Source organism: Anopheles marshallii, chromosome 3, assembly GCF_943734725.1.
Source record: "Anopheles marshallii chromosome 3, idAnoMarsDA_429_01, whole genome shotgun sequence".
In the NCBI taxonomy this organism is placed as follows: Eukaryota; Metazoa; Arthropoda; class Insecta; order Diptera; family Culicidae; genus Anopheles; species Anopheles marshallii.
In genome coordinates, this window is record NC_071327.1 from 21,976,852 (window position 1) to 21,991,995 (window position 15,144).

Sequence of the window (15,144 nt, forward strand, 5' to 3'; positions counted from 1 at the left end):
GTTCCAGTTTTGCTGGTTCTTTCTTGCAACCAGCACGACGGCACCAGACAAAGAAGATCGCCCACCGGAGCAGAATCCTTGCCCGCAGTGTGTAACTGGGGGTTGAGGAACAACAAGCGTCGGAACAGTTTTTCCGGATTAGTTCAGTGCTTCCTTCGCGTTCGCAAGTGCAGCAACGATCTTGCGTGTGTGCTAAAGTGCTTAACAATTAGTGTTCTTTATACAAGTCGAACATTTATATTGCTATCCGCGAAACACTCAGGGAATTGTACTCAGCAACAGCTTTTTTTTCTACTTCTGGTGCAAGTTAAGCAAGCGGTACTGCTGACTACTACCTTGCTGTGCCTTCTTTGTACTATATCCGTGTGTTTGTGTGTGTGGGAAATTGTGTAGGTCCAAACCTTTTTAAAGCAAGTCTCGAATTAAAGTGATCTTCACGCCTCCCCGTCGCAAAAGTGTGATCCGCCACGAAGATGAATCGATATCAGCCCAGCCATTATTCACACCACAATCATCATCACCATTACCACCATCACCATCATCACCATGGTAACGGTGCTCGTGGGACGCAGCAACAGCAGCTGCAGTACTACCAGCAGCCGCCCCAATACCACCAATACCAGGAACAGTATCAAAGCCAGCGCAGTTACGAAGTGTACAGCCGACGAGTGCAGCACCAGGTTTGCTAAACAGGACTTCGGACAGCCTTTTTCTTTCTTTTACGATCCGTTTTGGAGTTCTTTGTGTGTGTGTGTCACAAGGACGAAACTTTAGGGCTAAACTTTAGGGCTAAACTTCACTACTGTTCGATGCATAAGGTTAGCTCATGAGGACAAAAATGGTTTCCTTAAGAGGAGACCCTTGTGGTCGTGCTGTAAGTAGCCGCCTCTCTTTGTCGTTCACCATGCGAGGTGACGACTAACCTCAATATATTCGGTTCCAAATGATACCACAGCGGTACTGACCTGGGCCAACATTTACTACACGGAGCCGACATTTTATACTCGTTCTTTATTGTTTTTCTTTCTTTTGGAACATGCTCGCTATTCCCATGTTGGTTCGGTTCGTGACCGTGCGCGATATCGCTTTGCCCGTCCTCCCGGTCCTTTGCATCTCTATAAACCTTGACCTCCGGTAACGTTACTTTGCTTGACCCGCTTTAAGAGGTGCTAAGGTTAGGGAGCTGAAATCGTTCCTTCGCTCAATCCGGGGCCCCCATTTGCTTTCGACTGCGGACCGAATGTGGGGAGAAAAAAAAATGTTCCAGTGGAGTGAGTATTTTGCATTTACGTTTACCCGCTGCAAAGGCAAACGGGGTACTGCGAGAACGTGTCAGCAAGCGGTGGAATTTTGTAAACCTTCCAGCAGGAATGCGATTAACATTGAAGGGGAAGTCCAATGCGTTGGAATGCTTCAAAATTGAACGACGATTTGGGGTTTGATTTGTTGCTTTCGAAGGCTGTGCTGAAGTTTGTGTATTTTTTTTAGAATTCTTCAATTCACTATTTTAGTAATACTATCTGATTAACTAAGCTTTTAAACTTTAACAACCTTACTAAATACATCTTTTTTGTGATTTTTGTTCGCTTTTTTCAGAAATCAGGCATAACACTCCCGGATGATGAGATCTCGCGGAAACTACCAAAGGAAATATTGCTTCGCATTTTGTCATACCTCGACGTAACTTCGCTGTGCCGCTGTGGACAGGTTGGTATCTCCTGAAGCGACAATGCCCACCAAGAAATTCCATTCGCTAACAATATTTTGTTTGGGTTTTTTTTTTCTTTGTCAGGTTTCCCGGTACTGGAACATGCTTGCGCTGGACGGTTCCAACTGGCAGAAGATAGATCTTTTCGATTTTCAACGTGATATTGAGGTATGGTGGTTGGACCGACATGGCGTTCAGATTCATGAATATGAATCTGATTCCCTATTTCAAATGAATCCTTGAAGATTCATGAATCATCTAATATTTATGACTCTCCTCCCATCTCTTTTGAGAATCGATTCCTGATTTGAATGAATCCTCACTAAAGATTCATATGAATGACTCGGCTTAATAGCTTCATTAAGCACTAATACTAATATCGATGTCGCTCTCTTATCGCAGGGTCCGGTGATCGAAAACATTTCCCAGCGTTGTGGCGGCTTTCTGAAGTATCTAAGGCTGCGCGGATGTCAATCGGTCGGTAGCCACTCTATTCGTACCCTCGCCAACTACTGCCATAACATCGAGCATCTCGATCTGTCCGAGTGCAAAAAGATCAGTGACGTTGCCATACAACAGCTCAGCAAGAACTGTGCCAAGCTGACCGCCATCAACTTGGAATCGTGCTCGCAGATATCCGACAGTAGCCTTAAGGCACTCTCCGATGGGTGTCCGGTGGGTACAGCATGCGTCCGGAGCTTGTGATATAGCTTCATTGCGACATCTGGTGTAAAAACATTCCGCTATAATTTTATTTTTTTCCTTTTTCGCCGTAGAATTTGACCGAAATCAATGTGTCCTGGTGCAATCTAATTACGGAGAATGGGGTGGAGGCACTCGCCAGGGGGTGCAATAAGATTAAAAAGTTTAGCAGTAAAGGTAAGACACTTCAAAGGGAACATTCAGGGCAAAGTTATTCAAACATGTGACACAAAGCTGCTGGAGTGCATCTTTGTTGATGAAAACACGGTTGCAATGTGTAACAATTCTTTGCGTTGTAAGCAAATGTTAATCTCTCATGTCTTAAGGCGACCAAATGTTGTTGCCCTTTAAGCAAGCGCGTTTGTCAACAGATGGCTGTTTGCACATAATACACCACGTAACGTGGATAGCCGAGTGTAGTGGGCGATAGTGTAGAACCCCGTTCGTTAAAATGCATGCCGCAAATATGTGTTCAACGTGCTGCTTATCTTTTCTTTTTTTCTTTCTCGAATGCTCGCCGGTCACTGTTGCTGTTGGGTTGCAGGATGCAAGCAGGTGAACGACAGGGCTGTTATCTCGCTCGCCATATATTGTCCAGGCATCGAAGTTTTAAATCTACATAGTTGTGATGTGAGTAATGAACACATTGCTTCTGGGTTTGTTGGTGCATATGGAACTAACGCCTTATCTTGTTTGTTGTATTCACAGAGCATAACGGATGCATCGATATCGAAGATCGCGGAAAAGTGCTGCAATTTAAAGCAGATGTGCGTGTCCAAGTGTACCGAGCTTACCGATCAGTCACTCACTGCCCTAGCGATGAATAATCAGTATCTCAACACGCTCGAGGTGGCCGGTTGCGCACAATTCACCGACAGTGGCTTCATCGCTCTGGCCAAGGTAATTTTTTGCGTGTTCCTTTCTTTATGTATCTAATTTCACATTTGTCTGTATGTTTGTTTGCAGAACTGTAAATATCTGGAGCGAATGGATCTGGAAGAGTGTAGTCTGATCACCGATGCGACATTGCAGAACCTCGCATTGGGCTGTCCTAGTCTTGAGAAATTGGTAAAATGATTCTCAACGATTCTCTTCCAACACACCTCAAACTCAACGCAATTGTTTTTTAATCGGCCATTTTAGACTTTATCACACTGCGAACTAATAACGGACGAAGGTATCCGACAGCTGGCCGGTGGGGGTTGTGCGGCCGAAAGTCTTTCCGTCCTAGAGCTAGACAACTGTCCACTGATCACGGACGCCACGCTAGAGCATCTTATAACCTGTCACAATCTACAGCGGATAGAGCTGTACGACTGCCAACTCATATCGCGGAACGCGATCCGTCGTTTAAGGGTAAGTGGTGGGTTGTTTCAACAACCCATTAAAAGTCTTCTGTTAGGATGTTGGATGAAAATAATATTTTTTTACTTGAACAAATCCCAGAATCACCTTCCAAACATAAAAGTACACGCGTACTTTGCACCGGTCACACCTCCACCAACAATAAACGGTCCGCGCCCGAGGTACTGCCGCTGTTGCGAAATTCTCTGAGATCAGGCGATTGGCTTAGCCAGAAAAGTGCTCTGTAGGAGTAGAGACGACTGATATTTATATTTGTAACCGTAACATACACATACCACTCGTCGTACGTACGTCTGACTACTCAACTAAACCACCATGGCCACAGCACCAAAAACCACGGCTTCGAGACGGGAGAAAACCGCACCGAATCATTTCTGAGCTCGAACCGATTAGGAATGTTTCTTCACATCATTCATGCCTTCATGCGGGTTGTGGGGCATCACACCGTTTGTTATTGGCAGTTGATTTACTAGCCTCTAATGTAGCTGGCTTTGCAGGCCTGGACTGAAAACTACGCAAAATAGGTTGGTTGGTGATATGGTGGTGCACGGCCTAGGGCACGGATTTTAAGATATGGCTTGCACTGTTGCTGGTTCGATAAGTATTTTATTGCCAAACAAAAACGTATCCAATCGTTTGGCCGGCAATAGCTTAATGAATGTTTCTCGTACGTTAGTAGCCTTGTGGGTGTGTAAGCATTTCCCCTTACCAGGCGGTTTGATTGGCGATTGAGAGGGCACCAATCAACAGAAGACAACAACAAACAACATAGAAAACCAAAATAAACAACACATGTTTAATAACGTACGTACATTTGCAACACAACCAACTCAGAATATCACACCAAATAGTAATGCAGCTTGTTGTACCGTGTAATGCCAGAGTGGTGAAGATTGATTAATAAGCCCGCCCGGAAGTAAAGTAAAGCATAAACCAAATACCAAAAAAAAAACAAGAGATTGGATCGATAAACGACGAAAAACCAGCTATCACATGTGTTCAAAGCATAATTAGAGAGCGGCCAGTGGTAAAAAAAACTATCCTTAACATATTAGAACTTATCGATGAATGAAGTAAAGAGAACAAACAAAACAATAGGCAACCCAATCATCACGTTCATATGTAAATGAATCATTTAGAAACAGTAAAAGGCATACCGAGAAAAGCAGAACCGAAAAAAAACAACCAATATCCCAGTGCTAGTAGGCGAATACTTAAACAATACGACAAACCTCACAACCACACGCCAGTAGAGAACACAACTCAAAAATCATGCCCCGAAAAAAAAAACTCACATTTTAAAATATTTAGCATCTGCTATTAGCTACAATACTTTACAACAACGTGTGTGCATGAGTGTAAAAATTTACGGAAAACATAAAAAATAAGCCATTAATGTAGGTAAACAAATGGATAAAATATGACATAAGGAGAAAAGAGATGAAAACCGCGCACTCTACTCGCAATGTTCACAGTGAGGTGCGAAAAACACACAACACACCGCCATTGTGCGAATGAATCGTGTCATCAAGTGGGTTTTTTTTGTTGGTCAAAGCACTATGTAGCAACTACTACTGTAACACATAAGCTTTTTGTACTCGGTGTTTTGTGAGGAGATAAGTGGGGTGGGTATGAGGGAGAAAAGCGAGAGACACTGTTTGATAGAGCGCAACAGTTATAAAAGCATATATTTTTAATACGGTACCGGCAGGAAATCATTGTAAACAACGGTGTGTGATAGTGTGTGGAAGGAATGACCACACACAAACGGTGTTAAGAATGAAGGATACATAGAGGCGGATTGTGTCAAAAATTTCTTACATTAGGAAGGAGATCGATTCTAGGTTATTTCCGGTCGCTTATTGTCGATCGGCGCTGATCGAACGCACAGCATACAGCATTGTTTATTCTTTTTTTCCATGATCTAACTAAGATTGATGAATTTAAATGAGTCTTTGAACTGAATGAATGATTCTAAACCTTCATTTTGAAGATTCATGAATCATCATAGGTTCACAAAGATTTACAAGTTCAATTGCTCTACGGAAGCGACCACTAGCTGTACTTGGATTATTTTATTTGCATAAAATTCTTAAAACTGAGAAGAGCGTAAGATCGCTAACCATTAGAGATTCATGAACCGTTGACGAGTCATGAATATTTTGATAGTCGATTCATGATTAAAATTACTCCTCTCTAACGTTCCATATGAATGACTCTTCTTATCAATTATCTCGTTTCAAACAAATTGTTGTGTTGGAATTCTGCTACAAATCTGGCCTCGCTGTATCCTTCCTCCTTTACCATGGTTGTGTGAGTGTAATTATGCGTGATGTTAGTGTACTAGGGCCTGGAGTGAATGCTGTATGGTAGCGTATTCTGTGTGATTGAGCTTCAGGAATGTGATTTGAGTAGGTAAGCGGGGACACGAGGTTTGCAAAGAATGTGGTTTTTTAACGGCCCTGCGGCTGGTTCGCAGAAAGTAGAAAGTACGACCTTGCAGCACATGTGTCGCATGATCATCTTCAATGCAGATGACGCAGGTGGCGCAAAGAACTGGAACAATTGGAATGAGGGAGAGGAAGCGTTTAAATTTGATTGTGATCTTTACATGAACATATTTTATACATTATACATGGTGGCATCGTGTGATGTAGCATGAAATGGAAACAAGACAACACGGGGATAGAGACGCGTGTTGTAAAGCGAACCGGGAACCATAACTACATGGAAACTGTTGTGATGTGTAGGACACTCTGTTGCATTAAGTAGCAGTGAGGAAAGCATAAGCTAATTTTCCCCCTATTTGCGCCTACACAAGATATTCTCTCTGCAAATATCTCAACAAGGGAATATACACAAGGCTAACGACATCCATAGAAAAATGGAATCGAATACGTGTGCTAGAGAGCATCAAGGTACATATTGTGCTACACCCGTAAAGGATCACCACCCTCTTTCGATGATTACCCGTAATGCGTCTTTCTTTTGCTCGGATTGCATTTTTAACGTTGACTTGTTACTTTAAACTTTGTGTTTTTGTGTCATTGACGATTCCGTTGAATGTTGTTTTAATCACACGAGAAAAATTAAAGGCAAATGTTTTATACCACGCAGCAACAGCCTATAGCTTTAAGTGACGTTGTGTAATGTTCATTCTGTCCTAGATAGGGATTTTTGTGCATAGGAGCAAACTACAAAACAGGAACTTTTGTAAGAAGCGTCAGCGTTTTCGTGTGTGTATGAAGGTTCAGCTAAGTAATAGTTATTCGTATACGTTTTTTTCTTAAATGGTAATGATACGAACAGGGAGTAAGACGCATAAATTGCCCGACAAAAAAAAAACGAAACGTTAGCATACATTGTCATCATTACTACATTAACCCACGCGCACTAGGCTTTCGTACGTCATCCACTACCATATGCTAAGAATAATCTACGTCATAATCGTCGTTATACTGAACGAAAGGAGCAGAAAGTTTGGTGGTGGTGGTGGTGGCGACGTCCACGATGGGATCCTCCACCCCATGAACAACGGCACGGACCTAATTAGTGACCCGCCGGTCTATACATTTGGTGAACCATGAGCAAACACTGTCAAATTGCTATTTCGAAAACTGAAAATCCGTCATTTTCCATGCAATTTGACAGTTTTTGTTCAACGTTGCAATGACTGTAGACCGTCGGATGAGCAAGTGAGCGGGAGAGAACGAGAGATGAAACAGCGAAAAATAAATAATGTAACAGCGAGAAATAGAAGTAAATTAGTATGGAGTATTGTTTTTGTACATTTAATTTCCTTTTGTGTGGTTATTTTTTAATTCTATTTGATTCACTTTGCTTTGTTTAATTCTGAAACAAATGACGAACTGTCGTATAATTACGTTACGCACTGTGTTACTTGGCGCGATAAGCGATAAGTGTTGTACCATCGCTTGCTCTTCTGCGTGTACTGATAATACAATGGTACTGATAACCCACGGTAGAGGATCTTCCTACAAGCATGATCAATGATAACAGCCGAAAAAGATGCATGTAGACTCTCTAACGATTTATTAATCTGTGAAGAATCATGATTGTAGAAAGATGTCTAAGTATGCTTTTCTTTCATTTGCTGAATAAACATATAAAATAGATTGAAAATGGTACTCGGAGGTAAATCGCTCATTGGAGCAACGAGTACGTTTCTCAGTAAGTTGGCGATCGTCACGTTTGATTGTCATTACACAAACACTTAATCATTATCGATTATTTTAACTTTATTCGATTTTACTGAAATATGTCCACGGTCTTCCGCCCCTTTTATAACAGTTGAATAATTGAATACAAAAATCAGTCCATCGAATATATAACATTACATAAAATGTACAGTAGAATGATTAATGTACTCCTACTACATTTGATACCCCCCCTTCTGCGCCCATTTCGCCTCTCCACAATTTGGCAGCCCTGATAAAAAGGAGTGTAATAATCAATAGCTGTTACACGCACATATGTACGCGCGCGGAGAAGGTTTTTTTTGTTTTGCTCCTACGATGGGGTTTTTGGGAGTTTTTATTGCAGATTTGATAATGTGAAAATATCTTAAATAAACAAGAAAGAAACAAGAAGATGGAAAAATTATCGTTAATTAATTAATTACGAATGGTCCTACACCCTCATCTAGGTCGATCATCACGATCATCATCATACATTAAATCTGGGATCATTCATCTTCAAAAAAGTCGTACAGGTTTTACATGACCCCGAACTTCAACTTTTTTCATTAAACGCAAAAGTTGTGCAAATGGGAAACCCCTAAAACTTTTCCCAAGCAAGATCACGAAAATAATTTGCATCTTCTGTACGCTATTGTAACCATATCTTCCCGAAGTTTTATTAATAGATTTCTAAACGTTGCATTGAAAACAAAACTGAAAATAATCTGCATATCCAGTGTATCGCGATCTCTCTCTGTCTGTAGCAATTGAACATTGTAACACTAAATCCTGATTTAAATAATTCTATTCTTCATGTAGCGTCACAGATTTACCACACACGAACGTGGTTGAAGACCTGTAGCAGTGGCGCGTAGGTAAGGATAGATCGCTGCATCATGCTATTCCATGTTTTATTTGTTTACTTATCTTGCGCCATTGTCGTCATCAACAGTGACGGCAGCTCCCACCCGTAAAACACGAGGGATCATGTTTATCACGGACTGTCGCGTAGTCGTCGGCGCAAAGAACGGATAGATGATTCGAACGAGGGCATTGATCGCGAAGCGGAAAAGTTTCCATTACGGCTGATTCGTCCCGAGCTGGAGCTGCGGCCACTGCTGCTGCTGCTGCTACTGCGAGCGCTGCTAGTGCTAGCGTTGCTACTGCTGCTGCTGCTACTACTACTGCTTGCACTGTGCCGGCCGCCATCGTTACTGTACCGTTCAGCCAAACGACGCGATCGTCGAACCGGTGGCTGTTCCGGCACCTCATCGTCATCATCATCATCGGAACCAGTATCGTTGGAAAGATTCGGATTATACAGGCGTCGACGTAAACGCTGCTGACCGGCCTTCAATGCTGACTCCCTTTCCCGGAGCTCCTGTTTCTCGATCGAGCTACAATGCATATGCCGATGTACGCTGCAGTCCCACTAAAGAAACGATAGCCAGGGGACAAAATGGATTCTCGTTTACACTTCATCCACTAAATGGGAGTTTTTTGTTGTTGTGCTTACCGAACAAGTCATAATTTCAGGTCTGTGTGGATGCCAGTCCACGTCGCGCACAATATCATGATGCCCTTCAATCGCTTCCACTATCGCGCCGGTCAATACGTCATAAACTAGATGGGTAGCAGAACAAGAAAACAGTACACGATTAGCATTAACAGCAACTTATCCGACGATCCACATCCGAAAGCAAAAGTGCATCCTTACTTATTAGACGACCAGTACCGCAACCTGTATAGATGTAGCGCTGGCCGGTAGTGCTTGCAGGGGAGAATTTGGCGCGTATTAAGCTCTTCTGCACTTTGTGTCCACGGTAGGTCATTATACTGGTGTCGCCCTTCATCGATTTCGTAAAGTTGAAGACTGTGCATGAGAGATATATAAATTACCCACAATTAGAAATCACAAAATAACAAAACGATGCTGCGGATACTTACAGCGTTTCGGTACGTCGTCCCATCGGTAATCCCACAGGCTATGGGGTTGTTCGCGTCGGATGTTGGACGGTGACATTTTGCGCAGATCCCACAGCTTAATGCTTTGGTCCTTCGAGTTCGAAATGATGTACCTACCGTCATTGCGCGAATTGATATACGTTATGCCGTCGTAATGGCCAATCAACCGGCCTACCGCTTCCGGGTTCGTTTCGTTCATGCATCGACGATCCCATAGCTAGCAAAGAATGAAAAAAAAAAACAAAACAAAACATTATGTTAATGTGTATGTTGCTGAGCTGTTCTAATTGCAGGTGACGCGTTCAATCAATTGTTAAACAGTTATCAATGCAATCCCCATTTTCTAAGCAAAGTGCTTGCAAACCAACACATCCAAGTGGTCAACACACTGTGTAGATTCAATTTTGTTGAAACATTTACCTTAATAACGCTATCGTCACTACCGCTGAAGAATATGTTCGACAGCTCATCGACGAACCCAACCGAGTTGACGTCCGTATCGACGCGTGCAACGGGCGTCATAAGCGTACGCCGATTGGCCTCGATATCGTACGCGTACAGCCTGCCATCGTTGGCACCGCACAAAATGTGCTTGCCACAGCTCGAGTAGCACACCGTAAATACGCCAAGCTTCCGGTTGTTCGGCCTCAAGTAAAGCGAATGTATGCTGTCCGACATGCCACGATCCATGCTGGAAATAAACACTTTGCACACGCAAACAGAGGCCAAAAAAAGAAATTCAATAAAGGTAAACAAAAGTACAACAGTCACACGACTCAAACAGAACTATACTAACATGCGTCGGCCCAGGTACTGTAGACGAACGAGTTACCATCGGGACTGAAATCGATGTCCAGTATAGACCAAGCCACATGCTTCGTCTCCAGTACGCGCATCAGCTTGTACTGGCTGCCGGACGAATCGTACACGCGTACCAGCGCGTCCTGGCTAGCCGTTACAAAACGATTCCCGTTGGTGGTGAACCTGCCGCAGAACACCTTCGAATCGCACGAACTAACCGTTTCGGTGCAGGTATTCGGCCGGAAGTGGTTCATGATCTTGCATTTATCACTCTGCATGAACGCACCCTTGCGTTTTCCAAGTCCTTGCTGTCGCTTGGTAACCATGTCCATCAGAGAAAACGGTGTAGTAGGCGTATTCGAATTCTCACCAACGCTCGTCATTTCGTTCTGTCCCGAAGCACTCTTGGTGGAGTGATAGATGTCATTACGCTGTGAAACATTTTCAGGAGGAAAGAATACACGTGTTATAACGGGTTGCACGGTGTTTGCCTCTCGCCATACTTCCTCACCATCAGTTTCTGCAGATTCGGTTTCTTCTTTATCACTGGTAGTGGAAGATGCGTGTAGCTTTCGTAGTTAAGCACCATTATTTCACCGCTTGAATGAAGAAACAATTATCATCAATTCCACTATCCTTTTGTGTTACCATAAAGGGATCCAAGCGGCAAACAACCCGGTACAGTAAACTCACCTCCGTATAAGGTGACGCAGGATGGACGCAAATTCGCTCTGTGACGCGGGCAAATCATCTTCGTCCTCTTGCGGTTGGATACCGTTGAACAACCGTTCACGCAGCATTTCAATATCTCCGCCGCCATCATCACCATCGAGATTGTTCATATTCTCCAAGATACGGTTCCGCAGGACGATATTGCCCATAAAAACGAAACACTGGAATTACGCCGCCAGCCTCTTAGCTAACCGTGTAGCACACAGACACAAACGCCGTTCCAAATTGTGTCGTGTTTGTACAGCTAGCAGGGAGGTGTTTTGGGACTTCTGCTTCTTCACTTACCGCTGCAAAAGAACATATCCTGTGAATGCTGGTGTTAAGCAATATGAAGCAATCCGTCGCAAATTGGACTCTATCCTCGTGATTCGCCAAATGACAGAACAACATATTCGTACCTGTTTGTCACTGCCTACTTTAACTTGTTAAAACAAGTTTCCCGTTTCCCGTGATTGTTTTCCTTCTCGCTCTCGCTCCGTTCTGTGATGGGAATTACACCCAAAATACCCCGAACGTGTTGATACCAAAAAGCTAAACGTAGAGGAAGCGGTTCTTGCTTATTCAGAAGGTGCTTATCGTAATGATATCAACTGAATAATCGTTCCTCTATCGTGCCGATGTAACTTTTCACAGTAACAATCGAGCCATTTCACATCTGTTGTCTTCTTCCTTTGTTTTTGTGCAGACCCCCTCGGTCCGCTCGTACACTGGCAATTTATCTTTATCCTACGAATGCAGACAACAACACAGCGAATATCGACTAGCGCCGACGTCTAATTACAAAGGTTACACAAAGATAAACAGCAAATGAATTAGAAAACTACGATGGAACGTGAAATTAATCCCGACAAAATACACTCCCGATGCTTTGACGCAGTATAAATTGTAAGCTCGTACGGCTGCCCAGTGAGCACAATTTTGACAGCAGATGTCATTCAGCACATCGCTGAATTGAATGTACGGCTGAGTTTGGCGCTTGCGTAATCCGTCAGATGGCGCTGCATGATTACGAGTGGAAAATTTTAAATTCATTGTATGTTCGTTATTTCGATGAAAATTGCATATTTCATAATGAATCTCAAAGTTTGCCAAGGTTTATTTCAAGTTTTGTTCGAAAATTATAAAATGTTATAAATAACCATAACCATATTAAACATCGACATATTAGATATGATGATAAAAGCATCCAGATCTTTTGGTGTTTTGGTGATCTGAAATGAGATGTAGCTTAAGCTAGGCGTAATACGAACTAAACTGTTTGTCCACACCACAAAAAGATAACAATCAAGACAACTAAACAACAATCATCACCAATAATATATACAACCAGCTGCTGTTGCGGGAAAGGAACTTCCAGACGATGTCTCTGGGTAAATAGCTATAATAAGCAGGAACTTACCTTTTTTTCTTTCTAATCCAAAAAAAGTATCCATAAAACATGTAACCAAAAGAAGAAAAAAATCACCCGTGTGTGCACTATTTTGACCGTTTATTGAACATTAAGAACCTTATAAATGTAACTCTTCCTCTATCAGAGTCGGGTATGCAGAAAAAGTCTTACTTTTGCTATCAATAATCATTATTACTGTTTTTTGTTGTTGTTTTTCCCTCACTTTCTTCTTAACGACATTTGCTTCTTCCTGTCCACTCTTTTTTTATCTTTTTAGTAATAGCCTACTTGGTTTAGTAGCCTTTGTTGATGTTTTCTTTACTTATATCATTTCATTCTTTCGTTCCAGATTTTGCGTTGCTTTCCGCGTACTGGATTGATTTGTTTCCTTATCTTCCATACTTTGTCATACACCCTATGCAACACGGAGAGTATATGCAATCATCATAAATATACGACTTTTTCATTTCTTAGTTCGCTTGCGTTGCTCTGTACGTTGCATTTTCAGTGTTTCTTTAAAATCCGACGCTTGATCCACACTTTGCTGTATTCATCCACTCGTTTTATCGTTTCTTTTTTACGCCGGATTGCATTCCTGTTCGACCGGCCTTCCATCAATAACCACATAAGCACGTAAATTCCCTCTGGCCACGCGTTTTGTAAGTGTTTTTTCTTATATCATGATCATGTGTAAGTGTGTATGTTCGTGGGGTATGGTGTGGTGCGAGAGATTGTGTATGTGTACGTGTGTGCGTGCTTAATTGTTGTTCGTTCTTGTTTAGAGTTTAGTTCATTTGTCGCTAGTTTTCTTTCGCCGCTTGTTGTTTTTTTGTGTTTGTTTGTTTTCTACAATGTTTTTTTTTCTTTTTTTTTCTATAAGGTATGATTAATTTGGCATTTCAGTCTCTTCAATGTGAAATTTGTATGCGCATTTGAAGTTCGTGTTTTCTTGTTTTCTTCTCCCACATTTTTTCTTGTTGTTTCATTTTCTTTATCGTGCTTGAACCTTTTTCTTCTTTATTTGTTTGCTCTCATTTTTTCATCCAGATTTCCAACGATTTGCAAATTTTCCTATACAGGGGGGGTTTTGCACATTTTGTCTTCCTCTTTTCTCTATTCATGTTTATTAGTGTGCGGGCTTCTTGTGCGCAAACGCTCACTACACATTTCAAACAAGCCACTTTCCCTAACATCTCTACCACCACCCACCCACCATCTTTCACTTCTTCCCGCTGGGGGGAGGGTGTAGTATCATCTTCATTCTGTGTATATTATGTAAAAACATGATTCCTCAGCTAAATATGCACCATTAGTTGTATGTTTGTTTTTTTGTTTTGTCTTGAGTGTGGTTGTTGATAATACAGTGATCTCTCTATTTCGCTTTGGGGTTTTTTTTGTGTGTTTCTTTTTTTTTTGCAAAGGAGTTTTGTTCGGTTTTCCGTTTTTTTTGTCAACTTGTTTGTTTGTTTTGTTGATTCATTTGCTTATTAATTCCTCTCACTACCGTTTTGTTATTTGGGGTATCAAATTACTTAGATAAAACAAACAAATAAACAGAAGAACAACACAAATAGTGTAGAATCAGGCAGGTAAATCCGTGTGTGCCGTCTTTATATTTGTCTAACATTGTCCTTTCTTTTGTTATTCGTCCATGATGTTGCCGTTGTTTAGGGACAGCAGCATGCCTACCAGAAACAAAATACACAAAGATACAGATTTATCCCTACACATTCCTTCTTTCTTGCACACATATGCCTTGCTCTACATAATTCATTACACAGCTAATGATTTTCACCAGTATTCCACCTTTTTTTTCTTCTTCTTGTTTTACTATATTTTTACTCAGTTTTTTAAGTTTCATTGCTTAGATCGATTAGCGTTTGTAGTAATCACTGTTTCGTTATCATTATCATTATTGTATTGTTCCATCTGGTTTTGGTTGCTGCATTTGTATGTGTGTGTGTATGTTTGTGTGATTCTCTCTCTAGATGAGTTTAGTAGTATTAGTAGTAGTAGTGTATGTGAGTATCAGCATGTATACACGTTCGGTTCATTTTTTTCACTCGAGTCCACACTTTTCTCCATTTGCTAAGAAAACATGAAAATATATATAGAGCCTTTCACAAAAAAATTCTCTTCATCACTTTTCTCTATTATGGGATTCTATGGGGCATTCCCTTCATATGTTGTGCAGCTAGGCAGTTTGAGCGAATCACACGGCACCGAATCCACCACCAGGTGGCGCTTATCAGGTGTGCCCCCGGTTCGATTTACTTACTTCT

The 15,144-nt window shown here is 41.8% G+C and overlaps 2 protein-coding genes across 2 annotated transcripts; one reads left to right on the plus strand and one right to left on the minus strand.

The window, feature by feature from the left end:
- Positions 1–473: 473 nt before the first annotated feature.
- Positions 474–4,041, plus strand: LOC128711490 (F-box/LRR-repeat protein 20-like). The gene is made up of 10 exons (XM_053806368.1): positions 474–680; positions 1,597–1,707; positions 1,793–1,876; positions 2,111–2,383; positions 2,485–2,587; positions 2,955–3,040; positions 3,119–3,310; positions 3,377–3,478; positions 3,554–3,766; positions 3,857–4,041. The coding sequence occupies exons 1-10, from the start codon at positions 474–476 to the stop codon at positions 3,962–3,964; spliced, it is 1,479 nt and encodes a 492-aa protein (XP_053662343.1). The 3' UTR covers positions 3,965–4,041.
- A 4,927-nt stretch (positions 4,042–8,968) lies between these two features.
- On the minus strand, positions 8,969–11,621 carry LOC128714227 (DDB1- and CUL4-associated factor 11). Its single transcript, XM_053809103.1, has 8 exons — positions 11,434–11,621; positions 11,252–11,339; positions 10,736–11,171; positions 10,360–10,643; positions 9,922–10,156; positions 9,692–9,847; positions 9,491–9,597; positions 8,969–9,406 (listed from the first exon to the last, which is right to left on the minus strand). Exons 1-8 carry the CDS (start codon positions 11,619–11,621, stop codon positions 8,969–8,971), a joined length of 1,932 nt encoding a protein of 643 aa, XP_053665078.1.
- Between the last annotated feature and the right edge of the window lie 3,523 nt (positions 11,622–15,144).

Coding starts and splice junctions, on each gene's coding strand:
- LOC128714227 (XM_053809103.1), bottom strand. CDS start 11,621: ATGGGCAATATCGTCCTGCGGAACCGTATCTTGGAGAATATGAACAAT. Junction 11,340..11,433: donor CTGCGTCACCTTATACGGAG/GTGAGTTTACTG, acceptor TCTTCATTCAAG/CGGTGAAATAATGGTGCTTA. Junction 10,644..10,735: donor CAGTACCTGGGCCGACGCAT/GTTAGTATAGTT, acceptor GCGTGTGCAAAG/TGTTTATTTCCAGCATGGAT.
- LOC128711490 (XM_053806368.1), top strand. CDS start 474: ATGAATCGATATCAGCCCAGCCATTATTCACACCACAATCATCATCAC. Junction 2,384..2,484: donor CACTCTCCGATGGGTGTCCG/GTGGGTACAGCA, acceptor TTTTCGCCGTAG/AATTTGACCGAAATCAATGT. Junction 3,311..3,376: donor GCTTCATCGCTCTGGCCAAG/GTAATTTTTTGC, acceptor GTTTGTTTGCAG/AACTGTAAATATCTGGAGCG.